This window comes from Mchenga conophoros, linkage group LG4, assembly GCF_057382185.1.
Source record: "Mchenga conophoros isolate Kocher_MC1m ecotype Shallow Benthic linkage group LG4, M_conophoros_male_GT1.1, whole genome shotgun sequence".
NCBI lineage: Eukaryota > Metazoa > Chordata > Actinopteri > Cichliformes > Cichlidae > Mchenga > Mchenga conophoros.
The window spans coordinates 37,339,910-37,362,632 of NC_140529.1; the positions used below are offsets into that span (position 1 = coordinate 37,339,910).

General features: G+C 44.5%; 1 protein-coding gene across 4 annotated transcripts in view; it reads right to left on the bottom strand.

Annotated features, from left to right (window-relative positions):
• LOC146576729 (uncharacterized) overlaps nucleotides 1–22,723 on the bottom strand; it is a 30,446-nt gene continuing 7,723 nt past the window's right edge. For 2 of the 4 annotated variants that reach the window (XM_085272190.1, XM_085272191.1), the window contains 39 exons: nucleotides 21,557–21,656; nucleotides 21,336–21,362; nucleotides 21,004–21,030; nucleotides 20,774–20,866; nucleotides 20,622–20,685; nucleotides 20,444–20,542; nucleotides 19,291–19,434; nucleotides 18,878–18,973; nucleotides 18,673–18,791; nucleotides 18,434–18,586; nucleotides 17,176–17,349; nucleotides 16,169–16,342; nucleotides 15,491–15,605; nucleotides 15,211–15,404; nucleotides 13,980–14,101; nucleotides 13,023–13,092; nucleotides 12,755–12,915; nucleotides 12,179–12,287; nucleotides 11,927–12,058; nucleotides 11,637–11,843; nucleotides 11,245–11,382; nucleotides 11,029–11,152; nucleotides 10,466–10,637; nucleotides 9,824–10,036; nucleotides 9,225–9,369; nucleotides 8,860–9,066; nucleotides 7,868–7,972; nucleotides 7,632–7,784; nucleotides 7,267–7,515; nucleotides 6,859–7,071; nucleotides 6,557–6,769; nucleotides 5,954–6,115; nucleotides 5,627–5,755; nucleotides 5,196–5,284; nucleotides 4,722–4,845; nucleotides 4,404–4,612; nucleotides 4,204–4,312; nucleotides 3,947–4,119; nucleotides 1–2,283 (listed from right to left, as the gene is read on the bottom strand). In XM_085272190.1, the coding sequence (XP_085128316.1) occupies nucleotides 2,049–2,283; nucleotides 3,947–4,119; nucleotides 4,204–4,312; nucleotides 4,404–4,612; nucleotides 4,722–4,845; nucleotides 5,196–5,284; nucleotides 5,627–5,755; nucleotides 5,954–6,115; nucleotides 6,557–6,769; nucleotides 6,859–7,071; nucleotides 7,267–7,515; nucleotides 7,632–7,784; nucleotides 7,868–7,972; nucleotides 8,860–9,066; nucleotides 9,225–9,369; nucleotides 9,824–10,036; nucleotides 10,466–10,637; nucleotides 11,029–11,152; nucleotides 11,245–11,382; nucleotides 11,637–11,843; nucleotides 11,927–12,058; nucleotides 12,179–12,287; nucleotides 12,755–12,915; nucleotides 13,023–13,092; nucleotides 13,980–14,101; nucleotides 15,211–15,404; nucleotides 15,491–15,605; nucleotides 16,169–16,342; nucleotides 17,176–17,349; nucleotides 18,434–18,586; nucleotides 18,673–18,791; nucleotides 18,878–18,973; nucleotides 19,291–19,434; nucleotides 20,444–20,542; nucleotides 20,622–20,685; nucleotides 20,774–20,866; nucleotides 21,004–21,030; nucleotides 21,336–21,362; nucleotides 21,557–21,656 (5,542 nt within the window). In that variant the 3' untranslated portion in view covers nucleotides 1–2,048. Of the gene's footprint in view, nucleotides 2,513–3,946; nucleotides 4,120–4,203; nucleotides 4,313–4,403; nucleotides 4,613–4,721; nucleotides 4,846–5,195; nucleotides 5,285–5,626; nucleotides 5,756–5,953; nucleotides 6,116–6,556; nucleotides 6,770–6,858; nucleotides 7,072–7,266; nucleotides 7,516–7,631; nucleotides 7,785–7,867; nucleotides 7,973–8,859; nucleotides 9,067–9,224; nucleotides 9,370–9,823; nucleotides 10,037–10,465; nucleotides 10,638–11,028; nucleotides 11,153–11,244; nucleotides 11,383–11,636; nucleotides 11,844–11,926; nucleotides 12,059–12,178; nucleotides 12,288–12,754; nucleotides 12,916–13,022; nucleotides 13,093–13,979; nucleotides 14,102–15,210; nucleotides 15,405–15,490; nucleotides 15,606–16,168; nucleotides 16,343–17,175; nucleotides 17,350–18,433; nucleotides 18,587–18,672; nucleotides 18,792–18,877; nucleotides 18,974–19,290; nucleotides 19,435–20,443; nucleotides 20,543–20,621; nucleotides 20,686–20,773; nucleotides 20,867–21,003; nucleotides 21,031–21,335; nucleotides 21,363–21,556; nucleotides 21,657–22,723 lie in introns of all 4 variants that reach the window. The other 2 variants (XM_085272193.1, XM_085272192.1) reach the window with 2 other exon arrangements.

The window sequence follows — 22,723 nt, forward strand, 5'->3', positions numbered from 1 at the left end:
TTTCATTTTTATTTATCACAGGAAGTGGAAACAGAAAACATTTGTAAGAGTTTGGTTTCAGTCTGATATCATTTCTGTGGTTTACAGAGCACAGACTCCTGCTTCACCCTTCGCCAAGTGTGGGGGACTTTGAGCCTTGGCGTTCGTATCTGTGAGATTTAAAACCAAGTGTGTCAGGAATTAATGTGGACCCGGTTGGATACATTTAGTTTCCAAACATACAGATTTTCTCTAAATATTCCTGAAACCCTCAAAGAAAGTCCAGAAAGGATCGCCTCAGTTTGTGCGCTGAAGAGTTGCATATGATCTCCCGAATCCTGGCAAAGCCAGAAGGTTGTTTAGACAAAACAAAAGATCTACAGGTAATATTTTGACAGGAAAATCACACTGATGACACAAACCAAGGCGAGCAAGGCCGACTTCTTATATAAGAGTTATTTAGCTTAATAACACTCCACGTAAAAGCTGAAACGGCAAACGTTCATCTAAAGTGTGCAGCCTAAATTCCTCCTGTGTTAAAGCAGCACAGATTGTTAGTGTGACGGCAGGACTGGAGCTGGCAGCTCTTCAGCTGTTGTCTGAACCTCGTTTTATTCAGTTTGACATTGTGAAGCCAGGATCCTCCCCACAGGTACACGGATGGTTTTAAAAACTGCTTTTATCCACCTGTTGTACAGTTTAGAACACAGTTTACTGTAAATGAAGATATTCCAAAACTGCTAGGCTTGGTTTTTGGGTTTGTGCAGTTTCACTGCATCTGATTGGCTGAGTAGACCTTTAATAAAGGGTGATGCTGCCATCTGTTGGTTAGGAATGCTCCTAACAGCACTTTAAAGGAGAACTATTGAGCTAATTTATTCATCTTAAAGCTTCTTTGTTGGTCTAAAAACTGCTGCAGTGTTGCACTGTAGACACATCTTGCTCATGTTTGTCTCCACGTTATGATTCTTAGACTCCACCTGAGGAGCTTTGCATGATTCATGTCCCATTTGTCCACCTATCTTCAGGTGTGTGTGGCTTGTGTGCCCGAGATGAGCAAACTGTGATAAACAGCGTTTAGAGCAGCCGGAGCTCTGGGCTCACAGGGACTCTTGTACATAATCATCTCATTATTAGAAACCCTATATGAGCGTAGACTGCTGGAACAGTGAGAAGATTTAAATGTTTTCCACCAGTTAATTATTAATAATTCTTCTCCTGTGGAGCTGCTGTCAGGACAGGGATGAACAGGCTCAGATGCAAAGCTGCAGATATTTGGACAGGAGATGCCAATTAAATTTTACCAATTCAATGAAATTAATTTCTATATTTCTATAAACTAGAGCGGCAGTCTTTGGCGGGACTAATGGGACCCAAAATCTGAAACTCATTAAAATCAGCTTTAAGAGTTCTTGGGTGAATTTAGGAACCTTACTGTGGTGTTTTACATGTATTTGCAGGGATAAAATGTTTTTTAAAATAATTGGAGATATGTGCATATTTATGGAACAACAAAAGAAGGGAAATTCATCCACAAAGAATCATAAATTAATTAAATTGGTCTCAAATCTCACAGATTATTTCCTATAGAAACAGATTATGTATAAAATGTAAAAGCGTAGGCACAGAGGCTTTAAAATGCTCTCAGATGTGACGGTAAAACAAATTCTCACACTGAGGAAGTGAAAGTGGAACATTTGGAGAGTTTTTGCTCGTAAAATAACATTTTACTGACTTTTAGTGTCAGAAATAATTAAAAATAAATAAATAAATGATCAGACTAACAGGTTGGTAGCATTGTATGGATGAAGTATGAAATACTTGCGCTAATATTTCTAATATTTGGGACATTAAATTGTAGCTTCAGGCTATTAAATGACTTTTTTTCTTGTTTTGTTGGGGATAAATTTGGTCCGTCCACAGTTTGTCCCTCAGTGTGTTTGGAATAACTTAAAAACAAAACTATTTGCTTCAAACATAAATCCATAGTATTGATTAAATATCCAGCTCCTCCTGTGACTCTACGCTTGGTTGTTTCCTAAAACACTTCTTTATCTGCTCCTGGTCGTCTACTCATTGGGGGAGCAGGTGTAGACCTCGGCACGGGGCTCCAGAGGTGGGGTGCGGGCGGGTGAGGAAGGTGAGGGAGGCTCTTCCTCGTGCAGCTCCACCGAGTTCTCTTTGATGTTGCTCCTCCGGTTGATGCTCCCTCCGAGCCCCAAACTCCTCATGCTGCCGCCACCACTGCTGCGAGGAGTGGAGCTGCTGTACAACATCTCCCCACCAGCACCGCTGCCGCCACGCCTGGGAACACCCGACACATCGGGAGGAAGAGGAGGGTCAGAAAGAGAGGAAAGGCGGCAGAGGAAGAGGAAATGGCTTTCTGCAAAGCAAAATAATTAAGAGGTAGGGCCTGAAATCCTGAAGCAGGAGTAAACTGGAGGCAGAGCAGTGAGGGGGGGGGGGGGGGGAAAGCCCGCTGAGGAAGAGGAGAACATTCCCAGAAGGCTTTGAGTTTGCAGATCAGAGGCGCCTGAAGACGAGCGTGAAACAAGAGCAGCGAGACATGAAAGGAGCAAAAGGAAATTTAAAATCACAAGTGAGCTCGTCTTCGACACTCAGCCGCTACAAACACGAGCGTTCGATACATTCAACAACAAAACACTTTGATTTGTGGAGACTGTCACTGAGGCTCATTTATGAGGGAAGTGTCCTGTTAAAGCTGAGCTCTGATTGGTTACTGAGAGGGAGCCGATGCTTCCAGCCTGTCAGAGCGCAGGATTAACCAAAGAGCCCCACCTTAACACCCGGAGGACACATATCTGTTTGGGGCATCCAGTGAAAAAACTAGTTGGCGTACCTGCTGTGGTGACTCCATCAGTGTTTTAAAGCAGAGTTATTAACTTACCAAATATAACCAACTAGTTTCCAGCATTTAATTTGGTCAAGTAACTTTTGGCATCTCCACCTAAGCAGGAAGATTTTAATGACTACACCTCGACAGGTAGTTTTTCTGCTAGAGTAGCTAATGCGTCCAAATTTGTCTGTTATGAACTCTCCTCCACCTTTCTTCTGATTGGCTGTCTATCTTAAAGACGAGGTTTAACCAGAAGGTGGGCGGGGCTTCTGTGCCGTGTGACCATATTAGCGAGATCCTCTCTCTGTGACGACATTCAGATTCAAGAGAGGACAAAACAGTAACTGAGGGATTGCTGTTCATACACTGATCAGGCACAAGGTTATGACCACACACAGGTGAGAGGAGTAACACTGATTCTCTTCATGGCGCCAGCTGTTAGTGGGCGGGATATATCAGAGAGCAGGTGAACATTTTGTCCTTTTTGCAGAGCTGCAGACCAGAACATGGAGCCCTACCATCCGCGTGGATGTTACACCTACTAAAGCATCGTTGCAGACCATGTACAGCCTTTCATGGAGGCGATACTCCCTGAGGGCTGTGGTCTCTCTCAGCAGGCTAAAGCTGCAGAAATGGTTCAGGAATGGTTTGAGGTGTTGACCTGGCCATCGAATTCCCCAGATCTCAATCCAATCGAGGGTTTGTGGGATGTGCTGGACAAAGACGTCTGCTCCATGAAGACGTCTGCTCCATGAAGACGTCTGCTCCATGCCTCAGAGCTTACAGGACTGTGTTGATGGTGCAGCTACCACAGCACAGCCTCAGGGCTGTTCTGGCAGGAAAAGGCGACCAACGCAATATCAAACAGGTGTTTATGATGTCACGCCTGATTGGTGTGTACTCATCGCACCATAAGAAAATGCAGCAATGCTTATTATGCCCGCCCACTGTGGAACAGCAGATACGAGAGGAAACAATTGTCATTTGTCTTGTTTCAAACTCCAGAGCAGAAGAGGCGCTGAGGTGACCTTTGCTCACATTGTTCTAGTTTTGCTTCGCGGTGGGTGTGACGTATTTATCGAACGTCTCTGTGCTCGAGACCTTCGTTACCTGAGTTTGCTCCTGAGCGAAGCAACCTCTCTGTTCAGGGCGTCGTTGGACTCTGCCGCCTCTTCCAGCTCCCTCTGCAGCTTCCTGCGGGCTGCCACCACGCGCTGCGCCTCCTCCTCCGCTTCCTCCAGCTGATGCTTCAGCTGCTTCACCCGCACGTTGCTCTTCTCCACCTGCAGGGGGCAGACATGGTTTTATTTACAGTTTGTAAATGACCAAAACTCTGAACTGTCATTCATCCTTTGATCTTGCGTCACCTGATCTTTGTACTGCTGCGCCTGCTTCCTCTCGTCCTCCATCTGGATCGTTAAATCTTTCAGTTTCTTCTCTTTCTGGCGCAGATTCTTAGCGTTGGCCTGCCGCTCTCTGCACAATAAAGTGGCACAAAGTCGTCATCTCAGTGCTCGGCACACGTTGAGTTGGGATCAACACTCCTCGTCCCACCGTGCGCCCTCACCTGCTCTCCACCTCCAACTGCTCCTCGGCCTCTCGGAGTTTGGCCTCCAGAGCAGTGATGGAGGACTTGAGTTTGGAGCGGCCCTGGTCCTCCAGCTCCTGCAGCTTGGCCTTCAGCTCTCGGTTCTGCCTCTCCAGCTGCTGCCTGGATCCCTCCCTGCTCTGAGCAGAAGACCTCTCCGTGGCCAGCTCTGCTCCGAGCTGATCCACCTGTAGGAAAATCAGTTTCAGTGGCTGTTAGAGGAACTGAACTTGAGCATCAGCTTCACTGGTCAGGCCTGCTGTAATGAAATGAGATTAGAGACGATCATGAACCTACCAGCTGCTGGCTCTTCCTCAGCCGGTCGTTGAGGCCCTCCATGTTGGCCTGCTCCTCCTCCAGCTCCTCCTCCAACTGGCTGATCTTAGTCTCCAGACGACGTTTTTCATCGGACAGCAGTGACCTGAGCGAGGACATTCAAGTCAGAGTTAGATTTCGCCATCAGAAGACTAGAGATATAAATGACTCAGATATTTAACTAAATCTGAAAACATGATCAGTGTTCTTGCCGATTCCTGATTAATTCATTTACATTCAGAAATGTTTTCATTTAACCTTAAAATCTCAGTGACAGCCAGCTGGGACGACCTTTAGTGGATGTTAATGATCCCTAGATGACAAATTCCAGTGAATTTATTGATCTCTTGGGTTTTCCCGTCCCAAAGTAAAGACTAAAATTCCAGGAAGTGAAGTTGAAGCTTGATGAGACTCATGCTCCTCATTTTAAATGCATCAATAATGTAGGACACCTACTTTCCAGATGAGTTACTGGCCAGTTCCTCGGACAGCTCGTCTCTCTCCGTCTCCGCCTGCTTACGAGCTCTCTCGGCAGCTGCCAACGCCTGGACAGATGGAGACAGCAGTGTAAGAAACGATTTCCAGAGGACAACCTGTGCAATGCTGGTGAAGCCTGAAACCTTTATCGTTCCAAAAAGTGCTAAAAAACACTTGGAAGAAACTGATTCTGTGGATTAATCGCATAACGATAATGAGTATCTGCGTCTGACTGATTGAACTCGCTGTATAAAATCAGCTTTAGCTCTCCAGGCACGCCCTTTAAACCACATTTCTTCTGACCGCCCCTCCTCAGGTGGCCATATTGGGTCGATCCACCTCTCTGTGATTTCATACAAACTAAAGACTAAAAATTCAACGTTTAGAGCAGGCAGCTCCTACGGCCTTACCTCATTCAGATGCATGATGTCGGCCTCCATGGCCTTGGACCTGCGCTCAGACTCTCTGGCTGAGGCAAGGACCTCCTTCTGGGCTGCACGGGAGTCCTCCAGCTCCCTCTGGAGATCTTTCATCTGGCCCTGTGAGGAGAGCAAGGAGGCTCATGTGGGGTTTTGAACTGGTTTCTAAATACTTCAGCTCTTATAGTTACCCAAACCTGCTCAGGCAAAATGTGAAAATACATCAAACGTGGTTATGTTTAGGACTTTGTTAGGACAACTCAGCTTCAGAAACGACGAGTTCAGAGAAATAAGAAGTCAATAAAAGAGTTTGCTGACCTGGATTTTGCGGAGCTGTTTGAGCGCCTCGTCACGCCCCCTGCTGCTGGCCTCCAGCTGATCCTCCGCGTCCTTCAGCTCCCCCTCCAGCTTCTTCTTCCCGGCTGAAGCCTGACTTCGCTGCTTCTTCTCCTCCTCCAGCTCTGACTCCAGCTCTCGGACCTGACGGACGCCAAGAGGAAAACATTAGCTGTCTGAAAACTTGCGCTTTTTTTCCTAACATGTGCTTAGAAATGTTCTCAGTAAGTGCACTGGCCAGTTTTGTTCTTACTGTTACATCAATGATAGCAAATCAGAATCTTTCTAAACCACTACCTGCAGTCTCCATCCCACCAGGTCTATTTCTCCAGATAAGGAAACAGATAAACCTCACAGTATTCGGGAGAGAGAAGTCTGCACCACTAAAGCAAAAAGCAGGAAGACCTCAAAGTGGAGAAACATCATCAAGTTTAAGGAGGAAGCCAGTTCAGAGAATTCAAACTTCTTCTCCTTCTCAACTCTTAAAGGACCTAAATTATGATGATAAATTCTAAAACTGTGACGAGGTGCGAGTGTTTACAAAATGAGATGAAGTAAAAACCAGCGGTGGCGAGGTTTCCCGACCTGTTTCAGGAGCTGCTTCCTCTTCTCCTCTCCCAGCTCGTCGCGGGCCTGCAGCTCCCTCTCGTGCTGAGCTTTCAGAGCCTGACTGTTGACCTCCAGACGCAGCTTGGCATCCTCGGCCACCTGCAGCTCGTCCTCCAGCTCCTCCATCTGCGTCCTCATCTCCTCCACGATGGCCTCCAGGCCGCGCTTCGCCTTCTCCAGGTCATGCACCTGAAATATAACCAGAAACACATCCACCTTCATCGGAAATACTGACCACGGATAGTAGGAGTCGCTCGTGTCCAGGTTCAGTGTTTTACATTCTTTCCCACGTCGTCCTTGGAGCTGATGAGATCTTCCATCTCGGCTCGGAGCGCCTTCACCGTCTTCTCCGCCTCCTCCAGAGCCTCGTGGCTTTCTTCCAGCCCTCGGGTAAGAGCCAGCACCTTTGTCTCCTTGTCCCGCACCTCTGCCTCCGCTCGATCCCGCTCCTCCGCATACTTACAGGACACAGTGCGCTCCTCGGCCAGCATCTGATGGACATGGAGGACATTAGAGATCACAGATCATTGCAGGCTCAAAAAAAAGCACTGAGAGAAGCTTTTGTGGAACATCTGGTTCCTGGGACAAACTCTCCCGTCTTTAATACGTGTGGAAACAAAACTGGAAAATCTGAAAAACTGATCAGTGGGTAGGTAACTGAAGCAGTCATTGTGGAGCTGCCAGACCTGATCGAACTTCTTCTGCTTCTTCTCCAGGTTGGAGACGAGCTGCCGCTGGCTGTCCAGGTCCATGAGGACGTCCTCCAGCTCCTGCTGCAGCCGGCTCCGGCTCTTCTCCAGCTTGTCGTAAGCGGAGGCCTTCTCCTCGTACTCTGTGTTGGTCGCCTCCAGCTCACGCTGCAGACGCTTCTTCCCTTCCTCCAGCAGCTCCACCGTCCCCGACATCTCGTCCAGCTTCTTCTTGTAGTCGGACAGCTGAGAAAAGTCAGAAGAATGAGAACTTCAGTGTGAGAGAGGATGAGCTTAAGCATTAGGAAAAATCCCAGTCGGCCTTTGAAACGATTGCTTCGGAGACCCGGAGCAGAGCTGACCTGCATGTTGAGGCTGGACACCTGCCTCTCCACGGCCCGTTTGACCTCAGTCTCCTCCTCCAGCTGCTCCATGAGGCTGTTCCTGTCGTCCTCCATCTGACGCAGACGCCCAGACAGATTCAGCTTCTGACGCGTCTCCTCTGACAGCAGCTCCTGAAAGAGTTGGGGGGAGGAGGACGCTGTTTAGAAACCTGGCTTCATGCATCACAGCATTTAGCAGTCAGGGTGCTCCTCACCTGTGTGTCGTGCAGCTGAGAGGACAGGCTGGAGACGTCTTTACCCAGCTTGATGTTCTTTCCCTCGGCCTCGTTCAGCAGACCCGTCACGCTGTCCAGCTCCAACTAACAGAGAAGAAGAGACGAGAACTGTAAACACAAAGGCTAAAGTCAAGCGCAGATACGTGTCTCTTTAAATCTGAGTGTGACTTTTCATGAAGATCCATTTGTTCTCTTTAAGTAGAAGAAGCAGAAAGTTTAAAGTTAACTGAGAAAGCTTACAGCTACTGCTGCCAACCTCTTTATCTCTGATTGGAGTTTAGGTCTTGTTGAACCAGCTAACACAAACACAGCCTGGATATTTAAGACTCTGTTCACATACTGTGCTCCTGATGAGCCTTTATCCTTTAAACCCAGAGACATGGTGGTAACTCAGATTATAATTTATTTTTACCTCAAAATATTCTTTGACTTCTAAATATGTTTGTTTACAATGCTTTATCTTTGCTTTAATAACCAGTTTATAAATCAATATCTGTTTTGTGCATTTTAGATGTACTAGTTTCTCATTTATCTGTAATTAGGATCTAAAACATTTCCAATTAGTTACTTAATCACATTTAAAGAGGAACTATTATGATTTAGGTCAATATTTGAATTATGTTTCAGGCACTTTTATTTCAGTTTGTCACTGATTTCCTTATATGGTCATAAGAAACACCCACAGTCACTCCTCATAGGAGGCGGAGCTTCCCATTTATTGACTGCGTTTGTGTAAGTAAAGCAATCTGGTAGCTAATCAGAGGACAGTGGCCTTTAAAGGAAGATGACGAGCTTGTTTCAGAGGACAGACTCGGGGACTTGTACTCTCAGGCATTCAAAGCTAATTTGGAGAAATCTCAGAATTAAAACATGAAGATGGAAAAGAGTAGAAAAAAGCCAACTTGTAATTATAAATAGCCGACTGATATCTTCCTATCTGACTCACTTCTGTCATTGTTTGTATGGCTCACCGTCATCTTTGAGACTCGCTCCGACAGCTCGTTCTTCTGCCGCTCGCTCTCATTGAAGCGAGAATTTAGATCATTCAGCTGACCCTCCAACTTCTTCTTTTTGTGCTCAACGTCCTGTTTGGCGCTGGTGAGGGAACGCAGGTCAGCACTCAGGTCTGCTGACTCCTTCTCCAGACCTTGCTTGGCTTTCTCAAGACCAGCTCTTACCTGGACAGAAGGAACAGATGCTGAATGAGTGAAAATATCCACCTCTGTCTCACTGTTCTTATAAGGACGTGCCAGTAGCAATATCCATGTACCTAATATTAAACAAAAGTATATCTGCACCTCGTATGAATGAAAGTGTCTGACTTTGGTGAACTGACCCGCTTGGCCTGCTCCAGGTGCTCATTCAGCTCCTCCACAGCCTGACTGTGTTTCTGTCTCAGTTCCTGGATTTGGGCCTCATGGCTCCGCCCCTCTTCCTCCATGGCTCTCTTCAACATGGCCACTTCCTGCTCACGTTTCGCCCTGCCAACCATAAACACAAAACATCCGGTAAGATGGTGCAGAGGCCTGATTAAAACAACTTAAAAGCTGCTCTTCTATGCAGATGATACTCTTATTTACTGCAACGTTTCAGATTTGTGTCGCATTAACTGTTATGGATGTTTAACCGATACCTGAAGCTCATTCTTATGTAACTGGAAAAGATTTAAGCATTTTTTTAAACGCCGGACCAATTTCTTTTCTCATCTTTTGGGTATCTTTCTTTGGATTATCTAATTCCAGGGATGAAGAATTGCTGTATATATATTTTCCCAGACACAGATTAGGGCTAGTCTCATGCTAAAAGTAAAATTAAATGAAAAACATTCAATTTGTGATTCATTAATTTTGTCCTACAGAATATGAATAACGGAAAAATGAGCTTGCTTATCAAATTATGTGGTTCATTTCGAGGATGTATATGGACGACACGGACCGTAATTCCTGCTGGGCAGCAGTCGTGTCCAGACTGTCCTCCAGCTCGGTACGTAGAGCATTAAGCTCCTCCCCGAGGTCCCGTCGTGCTGCCTCAGCCTTCCCTCTCGCCGCCCTTTCAGCCTCTAAGTCCTCCTGCAGCTCTGAGAGCAAAGCCTCCAACTCCCGAATGCGTTTCACCGCCGCCCCACGCTGACTGCTCTCCTCCTCCAGGCTGTGGACACAAATTTGTTGGAAAGGAAATCATGAAGGTTGGAGAAATGTTACAGTTTTTCTATGGTTTCATTCACACTGTTCAATTAGGAGAGAATTTAAACAACTCTGTATCTGCATCTCTTGGGTATGGTGTCCCACAGGGATCATTTTTGAGACCCATTTGATTTCCTTTATATGTACTTAGCCACATAATTCATGATGTCTCTTTTCAAGTTTATGCTAATAAAACACAAACCCTTCCCCTTTAGATCATCTGACCTGGTACGATTAAGTTCTCTAAACAGCTACATTCATAAAGTTCAAAACTGGATGCACTGGTTCCCTCCTGGATCATATCAAGCCATGTTTGATGGCCTCGCTTCAAGCTTCGACCTGTCAGGACATCTTCAGCATTCATAATGCATCGTCTGTTCATGTTAGTCCTCACCGCTCCTGTGTGGCCTGCAGCTCCTCCTCCTTGGCAGCAAGCTGGGCCCGCAGCTCAGCTAACTGCGCCTGCAGGTCGGCGTGCTGCTCGTGCAGTTCAGCAAGCTCCGCCTCCACCTTCCTCTTCGCCTTTTCCACATCTTGGCGACTCTTCTCTTCCTTCTTCAGACGCACTGGACACAAAAAAACCAAATTTCTTTAGATGTTACAGACACGAGTTACTCCATACTAAAGCAGCAGAATGAAATAGTTGACATTCGGGTTGTCATATTATTTTAATCTTGAGATGAAATATGATATAATGCAATAAAGAGACATTTGCTCTCTGTACTGACTGCAAGGTCAGTTATCACTCCTGAAATAACTCCTTTAACTCCAACTTCACACTGTGAGTTGAAATTTACTGTAACAGCTGAAATCTTCCCCCAGGTTTAAAGCTTTAAACATTTCCTCGGTCCAACATGTGATTGCTGCAACGTCTGCACCGTGCTGTAAACTGAACATGCACCACAGATTTGTATTCAGCTCATGAGCCAAACAAACAAAGACAAAGTGCTGACTGACCTTCGAGGTCAGAGATCATGGACTCGTGCTTGGCCTTGAGTTTGGTTAGATTCTTAGACTTCTCCTCCTCCTCGGCCAGGTTGGAGCTCATGTCAGCCATCCTCTCCTCCAGCAGCTTTCGCTCCTAAAAACAGACGCATGTGAGCGCGTGCAGTGCAGCGTTCACGCTGAATGAAGCGCTCTCTTAGAGCAGAGCGTGAAGCTGCCTCTTCATACCTTCTGCAGCTTGTTGTTCTGGTCCTCCATCAGCAGAATGTCCTCCTCCAGCTTCTTCACCTTTCCCTCCACAGCCGCTTTCTCCAGCTGCAGCGTCTGCTTGGCGTCTTCTTCCTGTGCTATGTGGGCCTCCATCAGCTGCAGGAAAAGACGACGCAAAGTTAACGGACAGAAAATATAAGGATGCAGTAGGAGGACAAGCTTTCAGTGTAAGACCAGAGTTATTATCCATCATTGAGTAAGTTTATACCTGTAATCTCTTCTTATTTGCTGGACTTGAAAGATAGTATTTTAATTAACAACAAGATAAACTAACCATACGTGTCTGTGCCTTACATTGGCGATACAAAAAGCGTTGCATGTCTTGTTTTTGTAATGATAACGAGACAAACCTGTAGCTGCTGCTCCATCTCCTTCTTCTCCTGCTGCAGGGCGTTACTGCGGTCCTCCTCTTCCTCCAGCCGGGCCTCCATCTCGTGCAGCACCTCCTCCAGCTCCTGCTTCTTGGCCTCCAGTCGCACCCTTATCTCCTCTGCCTCAGCGCACAGCTCCGTCTCCGCCTGAAGCTTCAACTCCAGCTGCGCCCGCTCCTCCATCAGCTATAAACACCACAGCGAGAACATTTACTCAAAATGACTTAACGCTCAGATAAAACCCAGATAAAAACCCGAGTTTGTGTCACCTGGGTGTGCTTCTGGGTAATGTCCTTCAGTTCAGCCTCAGTTTTGGCCGCCACCTCTTTGGCGGCCTTCAGCTCCTCCTCTTTCTGACCCATCTCCTCCTCTTGTCTGGTCACCTGCAGCAGCGGCTTGACCTGAACCACAGACAGATGAAGCAAAGTTTGTTCATCTGACCTAAATAAAAATGTATTTGAGAGACATTTAAGAACAAATATGTCCTCTGGTTGGATGGTGGTGTGAACTGTTTGAATCACCTTAGTGAAAAGCCTCCACCACTGCCAGTTCTTGAGCTTGAGGTAGCAGGCGCAGTTCCTCTGGATGACCTTCATGGCGGTGAGCTGCTGCTGACGTTTGCTGAAAGCCCTGAAAACACATGAAGAAGAATCAGACCTGCAGAGATCACAGACTGTAAAGAAATGATGCATAACAGAAGACAACGTGGAAGCAGCCTACACACGTATTCTTTCTAATGGCCAGCAGGGGGAACTGCCTTTCAAAGTCTATGGGATAATGACCCTACTGCTCACTGGATTTATGACTTTGAAAAACATTTTCCTGATGAGTTTATGATCTTAATCACTAGTTTAGAGTCTTCTTTAATATGACATAAGGTTTCTTAAAAAAATTCTGGTCCCATTTAGAGTCAAATAATAAAACTGGTCATGCTTTAGGGCACGGAGCCTTCTGTTGTTTAAACCAAACAAAGATTGTGGCAAAACATCAAACTTGAAGCTTCCAACAGGACTTCTCTGTTATTTCCTGATGACTGCGTCTATCATGGGCCCCGAAAAGTAGAGGAAATGACTTCTGGGTCTTAATGCTCCACCTACTTGCGGCCCAGGAAGCCTCTTGCTTGCGCCTGGAAGGCGATGATGACGACAGTCAGTTTGAGGTCTCGCTCCTCTTCCAGCTGAGCCAAAACTCCTGTCCTGAAGAACATTTTGCTTTGACCGATGCGATACAAGTTAGGGTCCAGATCCAGGTGCTTTACCTGGAGACGAGCAGAGGAATGAACCCTGCTTCTTCCTTTTCACAGTAAATTAATATTCAAATAGCATAAATTTGTAAGCATTAAACGTTTTACTCCATCGAGCTCACCATTAAACTGCAGGCCTGTTTTCCATCCATGAAGCCTTTAGGGATGGCATTGGCAGCCAGGATCTCGTACCTGCAAACAGCACATTACCGGTGAGACCAAACCTACTACTACATGAAGTACTCGTTCCTTAAATGGGTTATCGATCGAAGTATAATTGCAAAGCGGTCAAAGAATATTCTAAATTGGAAGATATGAGGTCCCAATTCACTCTAATCTCAAACACAATCTGCTTGACACTTTATTCCCGTACCAAGCTTATTCATTTCCTTTCTCGTGGGTAAGGGGCAAGCCCATTAAAATTTAGTTTAGATGCAGATCACCTTCACGTAACTGCAAAATATAGCAATAAGCTAGCAATGAAGAAAAACAAAATAAGATAAAGAAATAGAAAAAACTCTTGTGTTTTAAACTCATCCAATTTTTGATCTGAAGGAACTTTTCTAAAAGAGGAAGAAGCATCTGCCTTCAGTCCAGAGTGAGGAACAACCAACGAAACCTGATCACAGGGCCTCAGACTGTGGGCAGGTGTCCATGGACTTATTTGAATATTTAGTAATAGCCATAGGTACATGCAGGTAGCTGTGGGTTTGTGAGATGTGTGTCTGCTGTGGGCTCTCACTGCAGCTGCATGAGTAACTTTTTTATGCAGGAATTCTTTTGACATGCCAACTTTACACAGCAGCTAATAATATTCCACAGCTGACAAGTATTTTTAAACAAAAGCATTTACATGACACTTAAGGCTCACAGTTGGTAGCATCTCCCATCAAACTTTTACAGAAATAAAAACATTCTGAAGAAACAATGTTTTAGTCTCAAGTGAGATACAGAATTGAACATCATCTGCATACAGTGGAAGCAAAAATCTTTAAAGTCGTTAGCATTCAAACTTAGTATTATTATAAAGGAACTATGATACTGTTATCAGTATAAATGATCTCAGACATCTCCCTCACCTCTGCCTGAACTCCTGGAACACAATCCGGTTTGGAAATCCCTGCCTGCAGATTCGAATCCCCTCCAACACTCCGTTACACCTCAGCTGCTCCAGCACCAGGTTGGAATCCATCTTTCCAGCCTGCACCACAGCAAAAAGCCAACAACTCCTCAATGAATTAACAGACTCTGTCTTTTATCTCGGGGTTAGAGTCAGCTAGGGCTGCCACAAACGATTATTTTGATAGTTGACTAGTCACCGATTATTTTTGCGATTAGTCGACTAATCAGATCATCATCCATTGGACGTAAAACGTACAGTTTATTGCACCAGCAGCATCTGCTCTTATATAACTATCATTATCTTACAGCTTTAAGTGTTTAAGGTCTGTGCTAACTAAAAATAAAGACAAGATGATAGTTTATTAAATTTTAATGAAGTTTGCAGATTGTTTTGGTGAAGTTTAATAAACTCCTTGCTATCTAAAATATAACAGGACACCGGAGTATATTCTCGAGCATCTCACACTTCTGATAATCAGCTGTCTGCTTGACGTTTATTCAGCTGTGTAAAAACTATAACTTTAATCTCAGACAAACTGATTTACTCAGGAACAAATAAAATACTGAAAAAAGCCAAACAATAACATTTCAAGTTATCTAAGTGACTCATATATCATGTTTAACCTGAGTAGCGAAAGACGGTGGTGGGTTTGAAAACGATCTGCCGGGAGTCCGGTGTTCTCACGGCGCTAGTGACCTAGCCCCCGGCTAGCTATCGAGCTAGTGGGTAACAGACGTCTCCGAAAACGTCGGAGCGCTTTTGAAAATATGTGGTGTCTTGATAAACTGAGCAGATATTTGAGGTTTACACAGCTACATTCTCGCCTGAAAATGTGTTAAACGTTTATTTTGTGACCCAGAAAGAATAATAAGAGTAACATTAAAACTAACTAGCTGCCGCCATTGTTGGAAACTGAGCTGGGCTGCGCTATGAATTCTGGGATACAGCTTCTTCTTCTTCGGGGTTTAACGGCAGCTGGCATCCTTGTACATGCAGTGCTGCCATCTTCTGTTTCAGTCCGTTTTTACACTCTTAAATCCTGCTACTTATTCCTGCGTCTTTGGGATCTTACAAAGCTTCAAACGACGCGTCGATTATTAAATTCGTCGTCGACGATTTTGATAGTCGACGTAATCGTGACTAGTCGACTAATCGTGGCAGCCCTAGAGTCAGCTATAATAACCTACCCGCTTCTCGTGGTTTGGAATGATGCAGCGGACGAAGTTGGGCTGGGTGTTGTGTAACGTGGTCATCAGTTTGCCCAAAGACTCTTTGTACAGCTGACCCACAGTGCGAAACATGCCCTTCTTGGATTTGGTGGAACTGGGCGCTGAGCTCTCAGACATCTTGGTCATGGTCTCCAGACCTACAACTCGATCCGCTGACATGGAGAATAAAACAGGAAAGATTTATGACGACTTTTAATGCCCTGCTTTATGTTATTGCTCTACTGTGATGACGACTCACCGTCTTTCCACAGATCCTGAATGAAGGCACTGGAGGAGTTGTTGAGCAGAGCTGTTACGTTGTCATTCAGAGGGTCCATGTTCTTTGTCAACCAGTTGGCGGCATTATAGTCAACCTGGAGTCACAATTTTTAAAAGAAATCTCAAAATATTTAAATCACCGTGCCCAAAATCATAGAGTCCATTGGTTTCCACTCAGCATTTATCATACACCTCACAAATATACACAGTACTTCCCTGGATCTAGACCAGCGGTCCCCAACCTTTTTTGCGCCACGGACCGGTTTATGCCCGACAATATTTTCATGGACCGGCCTTTAAGGTGTCGCGGATAAATACAACAAAATAAAACTAGTACCGTACCGAAAAAAAGAAAATTTATTCATAACACATGTGAAAAGACCAAGGAAAACAGAGTAAACGATAAAAACGATAACAAAATAACGCTGAAAACCGATAAAAACCCTGAAAACCAGACATTTCACACCTGAGCCTCAACTCTCGCGGCCCGGTACCAAACGACTCACGGACCAGTACTGGTCCGAGGCCCGGGGGTTGGGGACCGCTGATCTAGACCATTGAATTGGTTGTTGTTTTCAGAAAAATTGCATGAGAGAAATTAAAATCACATCAATCAAAGTTTTACAGATGACTGTCCGTCTCGGGAAGCTGTCCTCACCTTTCCAGCGTAGTGCAGGACAGTGAACATCAGTTTGTCTTTGTGCTGTTTGGGTTTGGAGAATTTAACGTGACCAGTGTGGGTGTTCAGCAGCTTGTCCACGAAAGAAATATCAGTGGCTTTGGGGAACCAGCACTCCTCGTCCAGCAGGGCCAGGATACCCGGAGGGTTGTTCTGGAAGAGAGTGTCGGATCCACGGCTCAGTTTAGGAGAACATTTTTACAAACAGTTACTTTTTGATCAGTGTCGAGTACAGGGATGTTTAAAAGTCATTCCTATACAGGCAAACATCCTTTATAGCAGTCCTGATAGGAGCAAAGAGAACGCAGTCCCTTCCTCAAAGACCTCGAAAAATTAACCTAAAATTATCCCCATATGGAAAAGAAATAGTAAAAACTTATGTGATTACTCGTGAAAGTGGCCACTTTCTCATTACTTTCATATATTGTTTTAGTAAGTATCCAAAACATACAAGTTTCATTATATAATTTTTCAAGGGATCTTATATCTGTTTTCACACTTATATGCTTTTCATACAAGTTTCACACAAGACAGATACAAACTTTATAAGATTTATATATATCTTTTCCATATGGGTTATTGTTGGATGTTTGGGAATAACATGATGGAAAAATATTTTAAGGGCATTTAAAACACATACTTTCTTGGTCCAAATCTTCTCTTATCATTTTGTTTTATCTGTCCAGAATAATCTTAATTAGATAATCTTGTTAAATTTAAACTTTCTTGAAATTGATCTGTTAACAATCTTACAGAAAGATCTCTTTGCTCACTCTTCATTTGTTAAAGACCGTGAATGTTATCTTAATTCATCAAATTGCTTTTGTCCTGTTCATAAAATAAAGGCAAACTTTGAGTTATCTTTCAATTAATCCTTCGTTAACTTAGATGCCATATTTTCTTCTTTTGCATTTATCAGTTGTGCAACACCGGCGTAGACTTTATTGTTATACATGTTAAGTTGCTTGTGTGTGTAGCTGTCTGACCGGCCTCTCGATGAGCTCGATGCAGGGCTGCAGGTCGAGGCCGAAGTCGATGAAGTTCCACTCGATGCCCTCCCTCTTATACTCCTCCTGCTCCAGGATGAACATGGTGTGGTTGAAGAGCTGCTGCAAACGTTCGTTGGTGTAGTTGATGCAGAGCTGCTCGAATGAGTTGTCCTGTGGGATCGAAATTCATGATTTAAAAACTGACAAAAAACACAATTAAACTTTCATACATCCATTTTCCCAACTTATCCAGGTCACAAGTGCTTCAGTCTAAGGAGAGACTCCCTCAGGTGCTTCTGGGGGCAGTCCCAAGTAAACTGGCATAATGTCAGATGCCTGAACCATCTCAACTGTCTTCTTTCAATACGGAGGATGATTTTCGAGAACGATGATGATGACACAATGATTCTTTTTTTTTTTTTTGCAAACGCCCTGTTGACTCCAGAAAGTTCTATCAGAAAAACTTGTCACCCTCAGCCCTCGATTTTGTAGAACAGACCAGTGAGTCTGCACAACGATCCAGGTAACTGGGGAAAAAAGACCCCAAGACTCTGAAGCTCATTCCCAACCAGTGTGGTCAATCCACCATTTTCCAGTTAAGAACCAGCGATAGAAATGCTATATCTCATTTTGGCCACTACAAAGGAGGCTGCTTGGAGCTTGAAGCCAGAAGAACCAGAGGCCAACCAACCCTCTTCTCTTCGTCTTTCATTATGAAGAGGACACGTGACAGGGTGGGGCCTCATTATGGTTGTGCACACACTAAAACACCCATAGAAGGGGACACGGGACTTCTCCAAGTCTATAAAACACGACTGAATTTCCTCGAGAAGATAGAGAGCTGGACCGGCGTTCCACAGAACGAAAATCTCATTGTTTCTCCTTAGTCCTCCACCAGGAGTGGGCTCTCCACCCTTATCTGGCTAAGACCCACAGACAGAGGTCTTAATTCTCATTTCCACCACTTCTCAGTTGACTGAAAACCAGCTAAATGAAACAGTGACTTCCAGCTTACATTACTCCGAAAAACGTATCAACAGGGCCTGAGGTGCTCTCGGCAATGGACCTCGAGGGATGCATACCCTCAAATATCCTTAACAGGATAAAGAGCCGGTCCACTTTTACGCAACTGCAAACCTGGCTGTTCTTCTTGAATGATTAGTTCGACTGACTCATAGGAATGACATGAAACAGTGAAATGTTTCATGTCATTCCTATGACACACACTAAAAGTTAGTTTTTAGGAATCAGTTACCTCAAAAATCTCAAAGCCGGCGATGTCCAGGATGCCGAGGAAGGATGACGACTGCCTCTTACTCTTGTCCAGAGTCTTGTTGACTCTGGCGAGGATCCAGCGAAACAGACGCTCGTACATGGCTTTAGCCAGAGCCTCGATGGCGAAATCAGCCTAGGAAGGGAGATCGAAAGGACATGAGATTGAAGGCTGCCGTCTTCTGTGTTTGATTAACGAGGTTTGGTTTGCTTCTCGGGTACCTGCTGCTTGGTCTGAGCCTTCTGCACCACCTCCCTGCCCACTTTGATCCTGGGCGTGAGGATGGCGCGGGTGAAGTCGGTCACATTGATGCCCTGCAGGTGACACACCTTCTGCGCAGCTGTGAGTCGAGGCAGAGAGGAGGTCAGACAGGTGAAGATGCTCATTTACAGAACTGGTGATGGTGCTTTTTTGTTTTAAAGTTACCGGTGTTGTCGGGCATCGTCGCCTGCTCGTTGTTCCTCTCCTTCTCAAACTTGATGTTACCCAGCTGGAGCACACTGGACACCACCTTCAACATGCCTGCAGACAGGAAAAGGAAGAGCAGGAGCATCAAACTGATTCAGATCAAATATAACTTCTTATGTTCCACTTATTCTTTGATAAGTAGGGTACTTCTTTAACTAAAAAGGGGCATCAGAAGCATGAACCTGGGTTGCCCCAACACCTCAGAATTAAATTTGGAGGTGATTTCTGTCTACTTTCTTATAAAAATACCCCCCAACTTTTCCTCATTTAAAAATATCCTAAAGTATAATTTCAGTCCTTTTATTTTGTAGGCTTGAATAGGAAGTCTTGCATAAATCGTTGGGAATCTTGTCATTACGTGGTCTCTGTACCTAATCGCTCCTCCTCAGTGAAACCCATGATGTCCATGGCCTCCAGCGTTTCATCAAACATCTCGTTGTCCTCCTGCCCGGGGATCTCCACGTGACCCTCTATCAGGAAACGATAGCTGCTGAAGTCCTCCAGCAGCAGCTCCTCTACAAACAGAGAGAGAAGACATTACGCTGACTGAGTGTAATCCGTGCAGTCGCTACAGAGGAAGCAGCTGGTTTCCAGCATCATTCACATAATTTCATATCTACGCTGACATCAATAGGGCTGAAAATGAAGCAAAAACTGCTGTTCCATGTTAAAATGTTCATCTTTACAGCAGAAATAAACACGTTTACATCCTAATATAAAAACAGTTTTGGCCTCTATGGATAGTTTCCTCTTTTATAACATCTCCAGGAGTATATACTTTTAAATAACTGATCCATCTGGATTTTACTGAGGCCTAAAGTTTGGGGTGTGGCTGCTTTGATGGCCAACTGTGCAGACACAGAGTCCAAACATGGTTACAACGGTGACATCACATCTGCCTGTCGTCGTGCTACGATGGGTAAAAACTGCAGAGTGGACAAAGATGGTCCAGCTACAACATTTGATTGCTGATGATATTATTGACTGAAGGAAATGAATGAAGGCATCTTTCTTTTTGACTAACAGCTAACTTGAACACACTGTCCACCTACACAGATTCATTTATGTTCATCTGCATGCAAACTCTGTCTCAGTCGTTGGATAGTAAACTTGAAACATAATAGGATGTTTTCACAGTCTTTCAGAGATGATCAAGTATCTGAATCATACAGTCTGTAGATCTACTCTGCACTCTTGCTGCTTGTAGCTCCTCAAAAGCAGCACCGAACTTCACCCTTCAAAACACCAAAAGCTGATGGATAATGTCACGGTGGCCATCATTTATACACAGTCTCATTTGACTGAGACATGACTCGCAATTTAACAAAAACATCTGTTATGACTTTCTCAGTCAGGCTCTGATCTGCAGCATCTGTTTTGCAGCATGAGCTTAAAATTCATATTTACCAATAAATTATAGTTATTACTATGTTATGACAGCTCCCATCTGACCCCAGGATGGTTTAAAAATGTCAGCTTGTCCCTTTAAATGAAGGATTTTTTCCTGTGGTTTGAGCTGCTCACCTCTCATCTTGTCTTTGGCTCCAGCCACCATGTAGTAGAAGATGTGAAAGGCTCTCTCGGTGTGTGCCTGTCGAATACAGCGAGACTTCTCCAGCAGGTCTGACCAGGATTAAGAAGAATGACCCACTTATTTAATGCTTACATTAAAAAAGGAAAAATTTAACTCAAAGTAGGATACAGGTGTCGATATTCGCCCCGACGATGTAGCCGGTCACATCAAAGTTGAGTTTGATGAACTTTCCCTGCGAGCAGAGAGGACGACAGCAGCTTTAACTTTATATCACAGGTATTTTTCCATCTCTGCGTTGACAGACTGAATGAAGTTCTTACAAATCGCGAAGAGTTGTCGTTCTTGATGGTTTTGGCGTTTCCAAAGGCCTCCAGGATCGGGTTCGCCTGCAGCAGCTGCTTTTCCAGCTCCCCCTGCAGCAAAAATGAGGTTAAACAGCTAAAAACATCTCTGCTTTTAAACAGAACAGGTCATGATGTAAGGCTCACAAAGCTTTCCTGTTACATTGATACTGAAGTAAAAACGAGTCTTTATGAGATTTTATACTCACGTAGGCCAAAGATCCCGCCTGCTGCTGCTGCAAGAGAAACACGCCGGTTAGAAATCATAAAATATTTGCATTTTCCCCAAAATTGGCCTGAAACGCAGCAGCGGAGCAGCAGGGGTCAGAGGTCAAGCACTGATAAATCCTGACTAAACAAACCAAAGATGGTTCATGACTGGATTAAATGCAGCGGAGCGAAGAGCAGATGTAACGTTCAGGTTAGTTATGGGGGATCGTGAGAATCATGGAGACTTTTCTTTGATTTTTCTTTTAAATCATCAAAGATAAAGAATTAAAAGCCCCGCCCCCAGCAGCAAACAGCAGTAATCTGTCCTCACCTTGGCCACGGCGCCAGCGACTGAATCCTGTCGTACACAGCAGAGTTTGCACTTTTTTATAGCAGTTTTTTCAAACTTAAAGCTCATTCTGATTTCATAATGTCTGAACTTTCAGTCTGGATCCTGAAACCTTATAAAACTTTTAGCTTTTGTCTGATTATTTGGCTGCTTTGGGCTTTATTTTCTTTAAGAGTCAGAAAGCTTGAGGCGCTGGTACTCACAGGGTTGACGGGGTTCTTGCCCTTGTGCGAGGAGGCGATGACGGCGAGGTACTGAATCACCTTCTTGGTGTTTTCTGTCTTCCCGGCTCCAGACTCACCTCTGGGTGACGCAGCAGAGACTGATTAACCTCCTAACACCCAGCTGCTAGTTTTAGCATTAGCCTGCTAGTCAGCTGTAACGCTTCTTTAAAGAGAGTTTTCAGCTGCAGCTCTTTTAAAATGATAAACTTGGATTAAGTAACACAATATTTGAACACTAGCGATAATCAATTAAAGATTATAAAAGATTTATGATGAATATTCCCATCGGTCGTGTTATTATTTACATGTAAAATAAAAAAGTGCTTCTCTTTTAAAAGCAGGCACCAAAGTGGACACATGTTTTGGAGTAAATGAAACTAAGTCGATTAATAGCAGGGATCGTAAAATAAAAGTTCTGTGAAGGTTCTTAGATATCCAGGTCATCGTAGTCTAAGGAGCTTGGAAAGAAAAGCATCTGGATGTCTTTAGGTTACTTGAAGATGTTTCACCTTTCGTCCAAGAAGCTTTTTCAGTTCTAAGAGCGATTGGTGGAGAGTCACAGACTTTAAGCCCGACGGGAGTGCTCTCAGAGCATGTCTAAAGACATCCAGATGCTTTTCTTTCCAAGCTCCTTAGACTCCCCATTTTTATGTTTTTACATTGTTTTACAGCAAAAGATCCCATTTTTGACCAGAACCACCCTCTCAGATGTAAATACCTGTTGTTTTCTTTGTCTTTGTGTAAATAAATGACATTTTGAAACTCCTATTCTGATAATGTTTTATGGGCCCCCAAAATTAAAACGGTAAACAAGAAAATAGTGAGAATATTAAACAGGGCATCGTCGTTTGATTTGTTTTTCTTAGTGTAAAGTGGACCTTTATGACATCCCTAAAACGGCCATCTCTGGCACAGAGGCCCCGCCCACCTGCCGTTTAAACTTTGCTTGCGAGGGGCAGCCAATCAGGAGAAAAGATAAGAAGCTTAAACAGCTTGTTTCAGACAGAATATCTGATCTGACAGCATCACTGAGGCCCAGTGTAAGAATAATTAAGCTTATTTTGAACTCTGAGTCATGCAAAGCTGCTCTGGTCTAAATAGATGGAGCTGGAAATGAGGTGAACTGGTCCAGTTAAAGGTTTGGGT